We start from the raw sequence: 14,750 nt of genomic DNA on the forward strand, positions 1-14,750 counted from the left end.
GAGATAGAATAATTCCAGGGCGCTATGCGTCCTGGAAAACTGTGCTCATATCTTGATTAGGAGACTGCCCCGGGACGCTAGTTCTGAGGCTAATAAGCAAGAGCCCAGTGTGTTACTAAGAAAGGTCTCACTCTTAACGTACGTAATAGCCTCTTCTTGAGTAAAAAAGAAAATTAATTATATGCAACAAGAGCCATTGTCCTTAGGTCACCTCATGTAATTCTGTTACAAGCCTACGGAGTTAATGTTATCACTCCATTTTACAGAGAAAGGTTCTGAAGTCTTGAGAGGTTATCTTACCAAAGGCCACATAGCAGTAGGGGCAGAGCTGAGATATGAACCTGTATCTATTTGACCCCAAAGTCTCCATCCTTTTCCTCTTGCCATGTTGCCACACTATGGTACACAAAAGGAAGAAGTTGATAAAGAGAAAATATATCCCAAAAAGTGGGTTGGAGAAAAAGGAAAACAGGAGTGCATGTTACGGAGTGATAACAGTGCTTCTACACTGAATGTTAATAAAAATAATAATAGAAATGGCAGCATGTGTTTAACATTGATTATATATCATGTATTGGTGAAATGCTTTCTTATCTCATGTTATCCCTAACAACAGCCTTATAAATTAGGTGCCATTATTATCCACATCTTACAAAGAAAACTAAGGTAAAGAAATATTAAACAACTTTCTCACAGTTGTCTAATATTTCATTAGTAAGGATACAAAAATTCAACTCCACGTAGTCTGGGTCTTATATTTTATGATCCATATTGTGGATAGGCTATTATAAGTGGTTACTAATGTTGTAGTGTAATTCATAGGGTAGAGACAATTTTTTTAGATAACTTACTTTGGGGCAGACATTTAACATCATCCTTAATGCCAGATGATGTTTTAATCAAGTTTTCACAAGGCACTGAAGAAGGGTACATGATAGCCAGCTGAGTGCTTGAGTTGAATGTAGCGAAGAAGAGGTTCTGTACCACTCAACAGCAATGCAGCTTTAGAAAGGTAGGCTCCCAGGATAAAGAGCCATCAGAAACAAAGAGCATAACATATGGAAAAAGATCTAAGGATTTTACTTGATGATGACCTTTATTCATGCCACACTGTAAACTCTGTGAGAGCAGGGAACTTCAATTGTCTTATGTACTACTTTATCTCCTGGGCCTAGCGTAGTTTGGGGTACATGGTACAGAATCAAGAAATATGTGCAGAAGGAAGGGAGGAAGGAAGGAAGGAAAGGAAGGAAGGAAGGAAGAAAGAAAGGAAGGATGGAAGGAAGGAAGATGGATTTTAAAAAGCTATTAACTATTTAGGTTGTATGAGTAGAGACAGAAAGTCTAGAATAAGGGATATGTTTGTTCTGTTGTATTTATTCTGTCCTGGTCAGACAGCTGGTTAACTCTGTTAATATTTGGATGTCATTTACATGTAGGCCATTGAGCTTCTGTATTGAGAGTAATTAAGGTGCTGAATGGAATAACATGTTATATGAGAGAGCAGGGACTGATGTTTTAGTAAGTGACTTCTGTGTGCCAAGCAGTGTTAGTTGCTTTCTCTGTCTTATCTGATTTAGTTCTCAAAGCAGCCAAGATCACTAAATGGTATTATCCTTATTTTACAGAAAGGAAACTCTACTCAGGAAAGTGAATATACTTGCCCAGTATCACATGGTAGTTGAACTAAAAGCCTCAAGCTCTTTCTACCTAAGTGTCCTCTTACCTGTATAAAAAACTTGGCCCGCCTGTAATCTCAGCACCTTGGGAAGCCAAAGTGGGAAGATTGCTTGAGTCCAGGAATTTGAGACTAGCCTGAGCAACATGGTGAGACCCTGTCTCTAAAAAAAATTATTGAAAATTAGCTGGATGTGGTGGCCCATGCCTGTGGTCTCAGCTACTTAGGAGGCTGAAGCAAGAGGATTGCTCGAACCCAGGAAATTGAGGCTGCAGTGAGTCATGTTCGTGCCACAGCACTCCATCCTGGGTGACAGAACAAAACTGTCTCAAAATAAATAAATAAATAACAAAACAAAATTTTTTCAGCCTAGAGAAAAACCCACAAAGTGGGGAGGTTCAACAAAGAAGCTAAACCATGCCCCTTCCATGGCTGAAATTCTATGATACTACAGCATTTTGAAGCTTCTCAAATACTAAAAACCAGTAAGAGACTGTGAGCAGTTATTCTGTGTGGTCTAGGAGAGGAGGTGAGGAATAAACCACAGGGGGGTGGATCTATAGTTGGCAGATTATAGTTCAACTTGAGGCAAAGCTTTTTAAATGATGAGCTCTGTTTAACAATGGAGGGTGCTTAATGGTAAGGAAGGATGTTCCCTGTCATCAAAAGGATTTAGACAAAGGCTGGACTGCTACCATGGTATGCAGTAGTGCTGTGCACTTCATTACTATAAGTTTAAATGTAATTAAAATTAAATAAAACTAAAAATTCCTCAGTTGCATTAGCCACATTTCAAATGCTCATTAATCACACATGGCTAGTGGCTATCAATTAGTGCAGTGCAGAACCTTTCCATCATCACAGAAATTTCAACTGGATAGTGTTGCTACAGAGTTGGCAGGAAAGGCTTTTGGACCCTAGTTCCTTTTTGCTCTGAAATTCTATGTTTCTTTGAACAATTTCCATAAATCATCATTTTTTACTAAATAATCATTAGTTTTGTTGTGTCCATACTGACACTGATTTTTCATGATCTTATTGAGCTATACCCCAGCATGTGTACCCATTCACATATTTTGGAGTGTTCATTAATCAGCTATGGATAAAATTTGGGGCCTTTGGAGTCACTGCTAACTAAATAGGTATCCCCTATACAGATGTTCAGAACACCCAACTGGACACTTATGTTCCCAAAGAGATTTCTTCCAATGCCATTTCTCTAAGTCTTTACTCTCATTTCTCTTTGCAAATTGGTCCTCTTTGCAAATTGGTCATTCCTAAAGGAAATGAATTTGATAGCAGATTGTTAGAGATTAATTACCTATCATATGCCAAAGCCACTTCCTACATGTCAGTGCTAAGGAATCCCCTAGAGATGGAATTCCTAGGTTCAACTGAAAATTAATTGTAATTAATATAATAGGTTAATTCATTGTAATTATTTTTAAGCCTTTTGGCAATGAGTTAATTCCACAAGATCCACATTGCTTGAAGTGTCACAGAGAACACTTGATGAGAATGTTCTAGTAATAAACCTTAACCCTCTGGGAAAAAAATCCTACTGTCTTTCCTTCTGGCTTCGTTTCTTCTGGAACTTATTTTGGTGGCATTTGATTTCTGGAGAACAAAGGGATCCCTACAAGGTGATGCATAAACATGCGTGGCCCAGATGGACTGTGCTCATTGGAGAAAGGGAAAACAAAAGGCCTTTGATTGTGCCTCGTTTTCTTTGGAAGTGTGTCTTGCCTCAGACTAACAGAATGCCTTTGCTCCTAGAATAAAATGTAATGGAACTGAAAATTGAAGAATCTGGGCCTTTTTCCCTTTCCTAATTATTTCCACTTGAGTCACTTAATCTTGGACGATTATTCAGTCATATCTGAAATGAGAAAATGACGGGAGTAAAATTTCCATCTCTTGTTACAAGAGCTTATAAACATTAACAGAATAATCCTGTACAAAAAAAAAAAATACAAATCACAATTGATGGTGCCTTGTTTTTATATATTAGAAAAAAATCCCCGCATTGTTAGGGAAGCAGCTCAAATTTCGGCATGCAGGAACCTTGTCAAACCTTGATAGGTGATTTCACTAGTAAGGTTGAAAAACTATCATTTTAAACAAATATTTCATAATGGGAGATTGTATAAAAATGAAGGAACCAACTTGTTTACTTGCACCTGGATAGGTTGGGAAATTAAGCCCTAAAATAGTTCCTTGAAGATCAGAATCACTAACACTCAGAGGCTCACAAATTGGTTTCCGAGACTCAGAGTTGTCACAAGTCTGTGTCCATGAGCCTTCCTGCAGGTGTAAGAATAAAAGGATTCAAGCAATTCTAATAGTTTCTGAGGGTCAGATTAGGACTCAATGTACAAAAAGTCTTTTTGACAACTGGAGCTGTCTAAAATTGCAGCTAACAACCAAGATGAGGACGTTGCCGCTTACTATACAGTATCAAGCAGCAAAGACTGACAAGCCACTTACAGGTTGCTGTCAGGGAAGGTGGGCATAAGATGGAGGTTTGGACACAGTGACATCTGAAGCCCCTTTCAGTCCTTATTGTTCTGGCAAATTAAGGTCTTAGTTTTAATTTAGTCTCCACACTTAGGCTTTTGGTATTATCCGGGATGGTTCAGAACACCCCACTTTCATTAAACATCTAGTTTCCATACTCCTGCTGTACAAAGTTGGCAAAGCAGGTACAGAAGAGAAATGAATGAATGTCATCAGAGCATCCTTTTAAGTGCTGCTGATTGCCTCTCGACATTCTTGAACCAAATCAGAGTAAGTTTAGAAAGCCTTCCCCACAAGCCCACTGTGAGCCAAGGATTCAGGTGCATGTGATTTATGAAGGACGCACTTGCAAGAGAACTCAGGAGAGGATGGGGAAAGGGGAAAAAGCAAGGCATGGGTGCCAATTCAGGTGGTCTCAGCCTAGCCCAATCCCACAAGGAGCTCTGGAACATAACGTCTCAGCATTTGTCTCACTTTGAGGCAAAGGAGCACTGTTTAGTAGTGGGTGTGTGTGTGTGTGTGTGTGTGTGTGTGTGTGTGTGTGTGTTTGGGGGGTGGAGGATGCTAGCCATTGGCTCTAAAGTACACAGAAACTGGGGCACGGACACACCAAAGCTGAGGGGCGGCAGCACATTGCTAATCGAAGGGATCAGAGGGGCGCTGGGTGGGGCATCAGTAGTTTCTGCCATATTTATATCACCTGTAATCTTTGAAAATTCTCCATTAGGAAAGTAAATTACGAAAGGATCACGTTGTCTATTTTAGACATATTCACTAACTAAGAGATTGTAGCTTCCTTTACATAAAGAATTGTGGCTCCTTCTTAGAAATCCAAACGGCAGTTAGTGATTAAATGATTTACCATGATGCTGGTCCCACACTGCTGGCTGCTGTGGAGTTTTAAAAGATTAAGAGGCGGTCAGCCTAGCCCTCGTGGACTGACCAACACAGTTGTACAGATTAAATTTATAACAAGAAACAAAGCCCCAGTGCACATGTCCAATCACAGGAGTGTTGAAAGTGGATTCTGCAGTTCTTCTTGTACCCTGAGAGGCCCAGTGTGGACTGGTCTGGTCAGGGGAGGTTTCATTCAGGAGGTGAGTCATAAACAGGATCTTGGAGGAGTTACATTAGGAGGAGGGAGTCCGTTCCGGGCAGGAAGAATGAACAGTATACTACGTGGGAAGTTTGCAGACAGTGAGATAGGCTCTTTTCAGGACCCAGGGAAATATACATTCATGGTACGTGGTACAGTCACAGTATGGAGGTGCTTAATGTCTTAGCCTTTTGAGACTTGCGTGTTAAGCAGTACATGAAGATATTTGTACCTTGAGTATAGCACGATAAACTCAATTTTAGGAGAGTCCATTTGATATCACAGGATGGATTGGTGAGAGACGAGAGCCTGAGGCAGAAATACAGCAAGGAGTTGGTATTCGTGGTCCGGCCCCGTCGTGCTCTGTGAACCCACCCTCTGTGTGCAGGTGCCTGCAGGTTCTCTCCGCCTGGATGTCCAGGAGTCATCTCAGTGTTAACACATTCAAAACCAAATTGCTGATTTACCTCCAACCTGCTCCTTCTCTGATCTCCTTTGCTGTTCCTCGGGCCAAAACTTAAGGCCATGCTTGGCTCCTGTGTTTCTCTCATATTACACAGTGAATTCAGCTCGACCTTCGAAAGAGCACTTTTGAAGGTCGAGCAATTCAGCTGGACCACTTCTCACCCCCTCTGGTTCCCTTAAGCCATTGGCATCTTTCATCCAGATTGTTATAATAGCCCCTAACCAGACACACTTGTCCTCTTCCGGTATTCTGCACAGTAATCAGAGTGAATCTTTTATAAGATAAACCACTTTGTTTCCTGCTCACACACTTCCAGTGGTTCACCATTACAAGGAAAGCAAATACTGAATCTTCATGTGCTTGAAGGCCTCACATGATCTGACCTCTGGCAATTTGTCCAGCCCTACATCCTGCACCCTTCCTCTTGCTCCCTTGCTCACTCCTCTCCAATGACTGCTTTCAGAACCCATCAGTTTGTTTCCTCGGTAGATTTCATGCCTTTCTGCATATCTTGCTCCATCGCTTCATTCAGGTTTCAGCCCAGAATGTCCAGTCTACAGAGGCCTTCCCTGACCTCCACATCTAGGATAGCATGTCTGGAGCATGTAGATAGAGGTGTGCATCATCCCTACAGAGTATGACTGAGCTCTCTGGAAGGAGTGAGGACCAAAAAAATGACAGTGGAAGAATGGGAAGAGGAAGAGAAAGGGAAGGAAGTCAGAATCAGGAGAAAGAGTAAAGGGAGGTATCCTGTCTTAGCAAGGGATACTGAGTTCAGTGACTCCCTGGGTCAAGATCATCTCATTCAGGATCAGAAAGTTACCATGACAGTGCCCCATCCTGAGAACCAGGGGTGATCGTCAAGGGAAAGGAGACGGGGCCCTGGGACCACTGTGTGTGTGCTTAGGATGCAAATGGTGAGGAATGATGAGCACCACGCTTTATTTTTGTCAATTGCAGGCATTCATGTTACTAGGCCAGGATGCAACCAAGTGACAAACCTGCAGGGGAGGGGACAGTGAAAACCAAACAGAAGTGGTCCATTCTGTTTTATTGCTTCAATCTCTACTCCAACAAAGACCGCTTTCCCTAAAGGGCATGGTGTCAGAATATACACAGTGGTGATAAGGTATGCTAGAGACTTTTCCAGAGAACTTGGCTACCCAGGTTCTTTCCCTCCTAGAACAAGCTCTGAATGACAGGCTTCCGGCTAGAATATAAAAGAGTCAGGCGGGGCTCAGTGGCTCATGCCTGTAATCCCAGCACTTTGGGAGGCCGAGGCGGACGGATCACAAGGTCAGGAGATCAAGACTATCCTAGCTAACACGGTGAAACCCCATCTCTACTAAAAATACCAAAAAAAAAAAAAAAAAAAAAAAAATTTAACCGGGCGTGGCGGCAGGCACCTATAGTCCCAGCTACTTGGGAGGCTGAGGCAGGAGAATGGCATGAACCTGGGAGGCAGAGCTTGCAGTGAGCCGAAATCGCACCACTGCACTCTGGCCTGGGAGACAGAGCAAGACTCCGTCTCAAAAAAAAAAAAAGAGTCATAAGAGGAAGAGAAACTGTGTTAGCCTGTGCAGTGTAGTGTGGTGTGGACACAAGGAGAAAGTTGGGGGTGGGCTGTTTTATGAGCCAGTATAATGTAATGTCTGAGAGCATAATTTGGGATTCCCTCTAACACACCGAAATCCAAGCCTGACACTTAGTAGCTGTGTAATTTATTTTAGATTTCTCATCTCTACAGTGGAAGTCACAATAGTATGTACTCCATAGAGTTGTGAGGCACACAGTATCCAACACACTGTAGAGATTGGTGTATATTTATTTAATTGAAATGCAGTGTTTAAAAGTGTTTCCTGTTGACTATGCACATCCAGCCCTTTTCTGTGGGATTCAACTGCACGATGCTCTCTCCTTCCTGACCTGAAACAAACCGTCATATGGTAGCGGTTTTAAAGCACATTGTAATAGTATCTGTATCAGTCAGGGTTCTCCAGAAAAAGAGACTCACCAAGATAAATATCTATATATTATGTGTGTAGGAGTGTGGAGAGAGATAATAATTTCAAGAAATTGGCTTCTGAGATTATGGGGGCCGACAAGTCAGAAATTTGTAGGGCAGGCCGAAAACTCTTGGGCAAGAACTGATGCTGCATTCCAGAGGCAGAATTTATTCTTTTTTTAGTGAAACTTTAGTTTCTTTTGCTCTTCAGGCTTTTCACTGATTGGATGAGTCTTGCCCAGATTGTAGGGGATAATCTTCTGTTTTTAAAGTCAACTGACTGTAGATGTTAAGCCCATCAAGAGAATTCCACAGTACAGCAGTCACACACCTAGATGAGTGATTGAATAACTGGATACTAAAGTCTAGCATGTTAACACCTAAAACTAACCAGCACAGTAGTCACACCTCACAGCTCATATGGGCTCTCAAAGAAGGGGAGACAAAGTGCCTATGAGACTGTGGATATTTATGGTGGAGCCCCTGTAAGAGTTTCCTATTGTACCAAGACTAAGAGACTTATTGGGGAATGCAGGGTGACCTCAGACCTCATTTCTTCCTTCTCTCTCAGTGTTACACCCCACCCCAGCCATGCTGACCTCCTTGAAATTCCCTCCTTCTGGAACTCTCTTGCTCTTCGTCCTTAGCTAATTTCTCCAACTCCTCAAGTCTTTCCTCAAATATCTCTTCTCAAAAAGGTCAAAATTCTCCCTATCACTCTCAATCTCATCTACCTTTATCTTCTTTTTCTTTTTTCCATAGCACTTGGCACCTTCTCTACAATTTATTTAGTTAGTTTACTGTTTATTATCTGACTTCTCTAGAATGTAAACTTCTCTGAAGGAGTCTTTGTTTTGATTGCTGTTGTATTTCTGGCCCCTAGAACAGTGCCTGGCATATGGTTGAGGACCAATAAATATTTGTTCGACAAATGAATGAGAAGGATACATCAGGGCAGAGCCACTCTGGAACCAATGGAGTGTGGTTAGGGCAGCTGAGCTGAATGATTCCAGGAACGCCATTCACATAGATTACAATGTGAACAAAGGTCCTTGGTGTCATGCAACACGGCAGTCCTTTGAAATAGGTAAATTGACAATCAGTGGTTTCAAATTCCACTTTTCTCTGCAAAGAGCAGTCAAGACTTTGTAAAGGGCAAGTTCTTTGCTGTCTGCTAAGAGCAGGTAATAAAGTAGACTGAAATTTTTTAACCTTTTTTATCCCTGTGAAAGAAAATACAGTCCAAGTTGTTTTTACGAAATGAGCCTCATTTAACCATTTATTATTATGAGGTCTGAAGAAAGTCAGATGTGTTATATAGGAAATTTAAGAATTTCTTCGCGTGTATGGCCCTGGGCTTAATGGTTACTTCCCACAGGAGATAACATAAACTTTTAAGGTCCAGATGTCCGAAGGAGGCTTCTTAGAAAATTGGCAAGTTATTTTATGATGACAACAAGCTACAAAACATGACATATTCATCCCTGAATAAGTTGGAACTTACCTTCCCAGTATCTCCAAGTCCAATGACTTGCAGACATTCCTAGCATTTGTAGGTATCCTCTCCTCCTGTGACTTTTCCTAGTATCTGCTAACTAGATGCCCAAAGTCACTAATTCAGAAAGATCTTTATTAGTCACAGTTGATCAAGGAAGATGAGATAGTAAGGTTTCTGTTCCTATATTTAAAAATGCTAGGTTTTTATAATTCGCTGTTTCCACAGTTCATTTCCTCTTTCCATAAACAGAAAACTATTAGTTTCTCCTCATAAAAATTCTTAGAGACTAGTGGTTCCAAAAGTGAAATCCCAAGACCAGTAGAAGCATCATCACCTGGGAACTTAGAAACGCATCGCAGACCTACTGAATCAGCAGCTCTGGGGTGGGGCGCTGCAGGTGATTCTGATACATCCCCAAGATTGGGAACCACAAGTAAAGACCCTCCCTCCTGTCAGTGAAAAATTTCCCTCTATCTTCTTTAACTATTCCTGACAGCTAAGAAGATGTTGGTAAAATATACATTATGCAATTTTTTAAATAAATAGTTGGGCTTCTTATTCCAAATATAAAACTATGTTACATTGAAAGACACCCCTCCCAAGAGATTCTGCTATGTGCCTCCTGCCTCACCCTTTAGATCATTCCTGTACTAGAGAATGTTTAAAAACCTTAAGGGATCTGAAAGCCCCTTTCCTGGTCTGAAGATCTGTGAGGGACACTACACTTCCATATCATGACTGCATTTCTATGCATACGGCTCTCCTTTGGAAATTTTACTTAAGGTTCCTAAGCTTGTTCAATTTAAGAAGCCCTTTCTAGAACCATGCCTAATCCCAGAGAAAACCAAATTAACTCTCACCACAAAGTTGTATGGACTCACACTGTTGGAAAACATGAATATTTAGTGAAGCTAAGAAAGAATTGCCCGTCTTTGTTGCCAGGAGTAACCCTAGCCGTGAAATTCCTTGCAAAGACCTCGTTGGTACTGGTAACTATAAAACCCTAGAGTAGTTGGTAATAGAAAGCAGAAAAGCATCCATGTCTGCCCTTGGTAAAACATGTGGACCCCAGATCATATTTTAATGATAGAAGATAAATTAAAAGTGATCACCAGAACTCATTCCAAGCCTTGAATTTTTTTTTCCAGTTTTTCTTACACGGCATGTATTAGGTTAGTACCAAAATAACAAACATACCTTCCAAAGGTCCTGAAAGAGTTAGTTAGGCACTAATACAGACAGTCCTGGTCAGAGATTGGAATGTGCCACAGCTGAGGAAATTACAACAACGTGATGTCTCAGTCACTACCTGTGTTAAATGTCCCTTCCCTGTATTTAGGGTCACTGTGCCACTTTCATATTCTTGGGCTAAGACCTGGACATGCATTTGTCTCTTTATGAAGCTTTCTGAGAGTCAAGAAATACTTCTCTCTAAACAGTAACTTACTGTTGTATGTGTGTGTTTGTCTTTCTTTCTGATCAGAATTTGGTCATCGTCATTGCCAGTGGTGTGCTGGTAATGTATAGCAACCAGCTCTTTAGATGAAAAAGCCTGTTTGTAGAATTGCCAATTTCCATGGTGTAAATACTTCACTATGACCGATTTCAAGCTATCGGTCTATCATCACTGCATGGAAAGTTTGGAAAAGACGCACAAAATTGACACCTCAGATTGGCGCACGCCAGCTTTGGCACATCATTTGAATGTAGAAAATTTGAAAGTGTTAAGCGCGTGCCTAATTGAAGAGACTACCCAGACAGGCTAAGTGTGAGCAACAAGGCTGTTTATTCACTCCGGTGCGAGCGGGCTGAGTCTGAAAAGGGAGTCAGTGAAGGGTGGTGGGAGTGGAACTGGTTTTATAGGTTTGGGATAGGTAGTGGAAAGTTACAGTTGGGGCAGTCTTTTCGGGCAGGGGAAGAATGTCACAAGGTGCATAGTCACGAGGTGGAGGGAGTTCACATGGCAGGATATCACAAGGCCGATTGATTATTTAGGGTAGGGCAGGAACATATCACAATGGTGGAATGTTGCAAGGTCGGTTAATGAGTTAAGGCAGGAGCTAGCTGTTTCTTCTTCTTTAGTGGTTCTCCTGTTGCTCAAAGCTTTGTGACTCCAGGAGGCCTGGACCTGTGGGTCACAGGGGTCACAGTGGCTCAACCATGGTGTAGCCCGTTCAGAGGACCTTACAGAAAGCAGAAGAAAGGATTTTAAAAAAGGGAAGGAAATAAATTCATAAAAGTACTACTGAAAGCAAAAATCAGTTTTAATGTTCAATTATATTACTTTCTGATATTTTGTCTATGTATTTTATGTAATTATCATTTTGTATATATATAAAACTTTGAGTTTTGCTTTTATGTTCATGAATATCATTTTAATGGTTGCATAATATTCCATCAAAATGAGGTAAAATCATTGATTAGCCCTATTTGTGGAAATTTAAGACATTTAAGTTACATTTTCTGATTAGGTATTGCTATAAATAATGCTATTTATTATATATATATGTGTGTATATTTTGAGGGGGTACAAATCTTCTTTAACACCTCTGGCTCTTTCCTTAAGACAAGTTCTAGAATCAAATTATTTCAATTATGGACCTTTAAAAAATATTCCCACATACCATCTAGACTGTTTGTACCAATATTCACTCCTATGAACATTGTTGAACAATGCCTCTCTCACTGTACCTTCACTACTGTTTTTTTTTAAGTTTTTGATAATTCAGCAAGTAAAAAGACGTTTTAACATTGCACTTCTTTGCAAGTGTGCAAACATTTTTCACGCTTATTATCATTTGTTTCTCCTTTTTTTCTTTTTTAACAGTTTCTGTTCAAGTCAAGGCTTTATCCAACGTCTCCTTCCCATTTCCACCTCCCCACCTTTTATCTCTGGTTTCATCTTCTATTTCTCTTCCCCAGGCCCCAGGCTCACCCTACTTGACTCTTACTTCTCCGCACAACATCCAGGCACACCACAGGGTAGGCAGGTTCTTCCCCCATAGGTCTGTACGGCTTATTCCTCACTTCTTTCAAAGTTTTTTATAAATGCCATCTTCAAGAGGCTTTCCTTGATCTCCTATCTAAAGTTGCCATCCCTTATTCCTACTCACTGTCTCGCTTCTCTGCATCACTTTTCTCCATAGCATTTATCACCATCTGAGGTTGTATATGTTTTATTTGTTCATCATCTGCTTCCCCATCTAGAGTCTAACTTTGACAAAAGCAGTCAGTATTCCTAGGGTCTAGAGAAGTATGTAACAAACACTTAATAAATATTTGTTGACTGCATAAGCATACTCTAGGTCTATATCTAAAGGTTTAGTCTTGTCTTTATAAAATCCATTTATATACACACTCTTTAAATACCAAAGATGATTACCATTTGCAATATTTGTAACAAATATATTTCTAGATTGCTTTTAAGGTATTATGTTTTTGTACAAGCAGAATGTTAATATTTTTATGTCACTAAATCTTACTTTTTTTTCCATTTCAATTACACTTAAAAAATTCGTATTCATTAAAAGATCAGATAACTTTTCACCTACAGTTTATTTTAGCATTTTTTATTGTTTGATTTTTTTTTACATGTAACTCTTTAATGTATAAGATCTAAATTGTTCTGTTTTTATGTAACTTACTGTTGGAGTTTTGTTGCTGTTAATCATATTGTTTTATCTTTGAATCATGTTCCATAATATATTAAAATTTAACTTGAGTATTTTCCTTTCATGGAAAATCTATAGGAGTTAAATCTCAATGGGCATTTCTTAATCATCTCTGGGATGTTTTCATGACAGTGTTTCTATTTTAAAAGCACTTTCCAAGATGGACTAAATCTACTTGAGTTTGTTGTTGTTATCGTTACAAGTTCTGATAAGATACGGAGCAAATAAAAGGAAGTATAATAGGAAGTTGAGTTGCCAGAAGTGGAAATATCAAGGACTGAAGTCAAATCCGCCTCTAGCCACATTTTTCCAGAAGCTCTTGCCAGGTGTTATTAGGATTGGAGAACTGACCCTTTTATTGACACTCTGTTAAGCTCTGTGCCTTACCCGTAGTTGCTGCTTGATAAATTTTTGTGGGCTGAGTTGCACTGATAGAGCATGATGCCTTCCCAGGAAAATATTCCAAGGACCAGCTCTCCTTATCGATGTCTCTTCCGTTTTCTCCTCTTAGTTGCGGTCCAGCACAGAGCTCCATCCAGACCTGCTCACAGATTGCCTCACCGTGCAGCCCCTGCAGCCGGCCACTTCCCCTAGAGATGCTGCTGCTGAAGGGACCGTGGGACGCTCCCCTGGACCCGGGCCTGACCTCTATTCAGGTAAAGACAGCAAAGGCAGAGCCAACCACAACTACCCTTTTTTAGGCCTTTTACTCTGGTTAAAAGGAATGCTCACGTGAGAAAAATTTTCCGAAGATCGTCTGTGTTGTTCTTTATCAATGGGCTGCAAATTGCTCTCCACCCCTTCTGATTCCTGAGCTGGGTGTGGCAGCAGATTGTTTTTTCTCATAAAGAAATAAAATAAAATAATGCATTACCTCTTTTAGTTATGGACTTCTGCCAGAAATTCAGTGCACCCAACCCTCGCAGTTATGTTACATTTACTCACTTGATTTAGACTCGAAGGAAATGTTTCCTCCTTAAGCAGGTAGCAGGCTGCGTGTGGATTTCTTAATGAAACAGTTGTTGTCATCTTTATGTTTTAAAAGGAAGCCCCAGGTCTCTAAGGAAATTTTCACATCAGCAAACCAACTTATAAGAATGTTCATTCATGTTTGCCAACCATTGTGGGAAGGGAGATGGGATGACACTCCCAGACCACCTTCCATCTGCCTAGGTTTGAATAATAGGTGACTATATTTGGAAAATTACATGTATGTAGTAAAAAACAAAAAAAAAAAAGAAAAGATTAATATACCATAAGGAAGTTATTTTTCTTTTACTCAGCCTGGATTTTTATGCATTTTCTACTCTCTGTAATGGTGATATACTTATGCAAACATAATTAGTGATTGTCCTTACATATGGAACACTCTTACAGTCATGCTATGAAGATGAAAAAAAAGATTTACCATCTCCACATTCCAGACAATGAGAATTTTCTATTTTCTGTGCGTTGCAGATACTACCCCCACCCCCATCTGATTCCAGAGCCAGGTTTGGCAGCAGACTGTTTTTTTTCTTTTGAAAAGTATGAATAAGCCATTAGAATTTAAAATTTACAGATGCATTGCAGTGGAATGGGAGAAAGACATCCTTGTACAATGTTTTAAATTTGACAGTTCTCAGTTGATTCAGATGCAGAGAGAAAGGGCAGTAAGCAAGTATTGCAAGAGCATCAGTCATCAAAACTGGGCCTTAATGATGGCCCATTGGACCTTTATCAGTTGCTTTAAGCACTTACTGTTGGGGACAACATAGCCTCTGCTTTTTGAGACACAGGGAGATGAGACGAAGAAGGGTTGACCAAACTTACAGAGGTT

General features: G+C 40.3%; 1 protein-coding gene across 14 annotated transcripts in view; it reads left to right on the top strand.

Annotated features, from left to right (window-relative positions):
* The window catches only part of GLIS3 (GLIS family zinc finger 3), a 740,609-nt gene that overhangs the window by 652,425 nt on the left and 73,434 nt on the right, over positions 1-14,750 (top strand). For all 14 annotated transcript variants that reach the window (XM_063788746.1, XM_063788747.1, XM_063788748.1 and 11 more), the window contains one exon: positions 13,443-13,587. In XM_063788746.1, the coding sequence (XP_063644816.1) occupies positions 13,443-13,587 (145 nt within the window). The remainder of the gene's footprint in view (positions 1-13,442; positions 13,588-14,750) is intronic.

Source organism: Pan troglodytes, chromosome 11 (genome assembly GCF_028858775.2).
Source record: "Pan troglodytes isolate AG18354 chromosome 11, NHGRI_mPanTro3-v2.0_pri, whole genome shotgun sequence".
Classification (NCBI taxonomy): Eukaryota; Metazoa; Chordata; class Mammalia; order Primates; family Hominidae; genus Pan; species Pan troglodytes.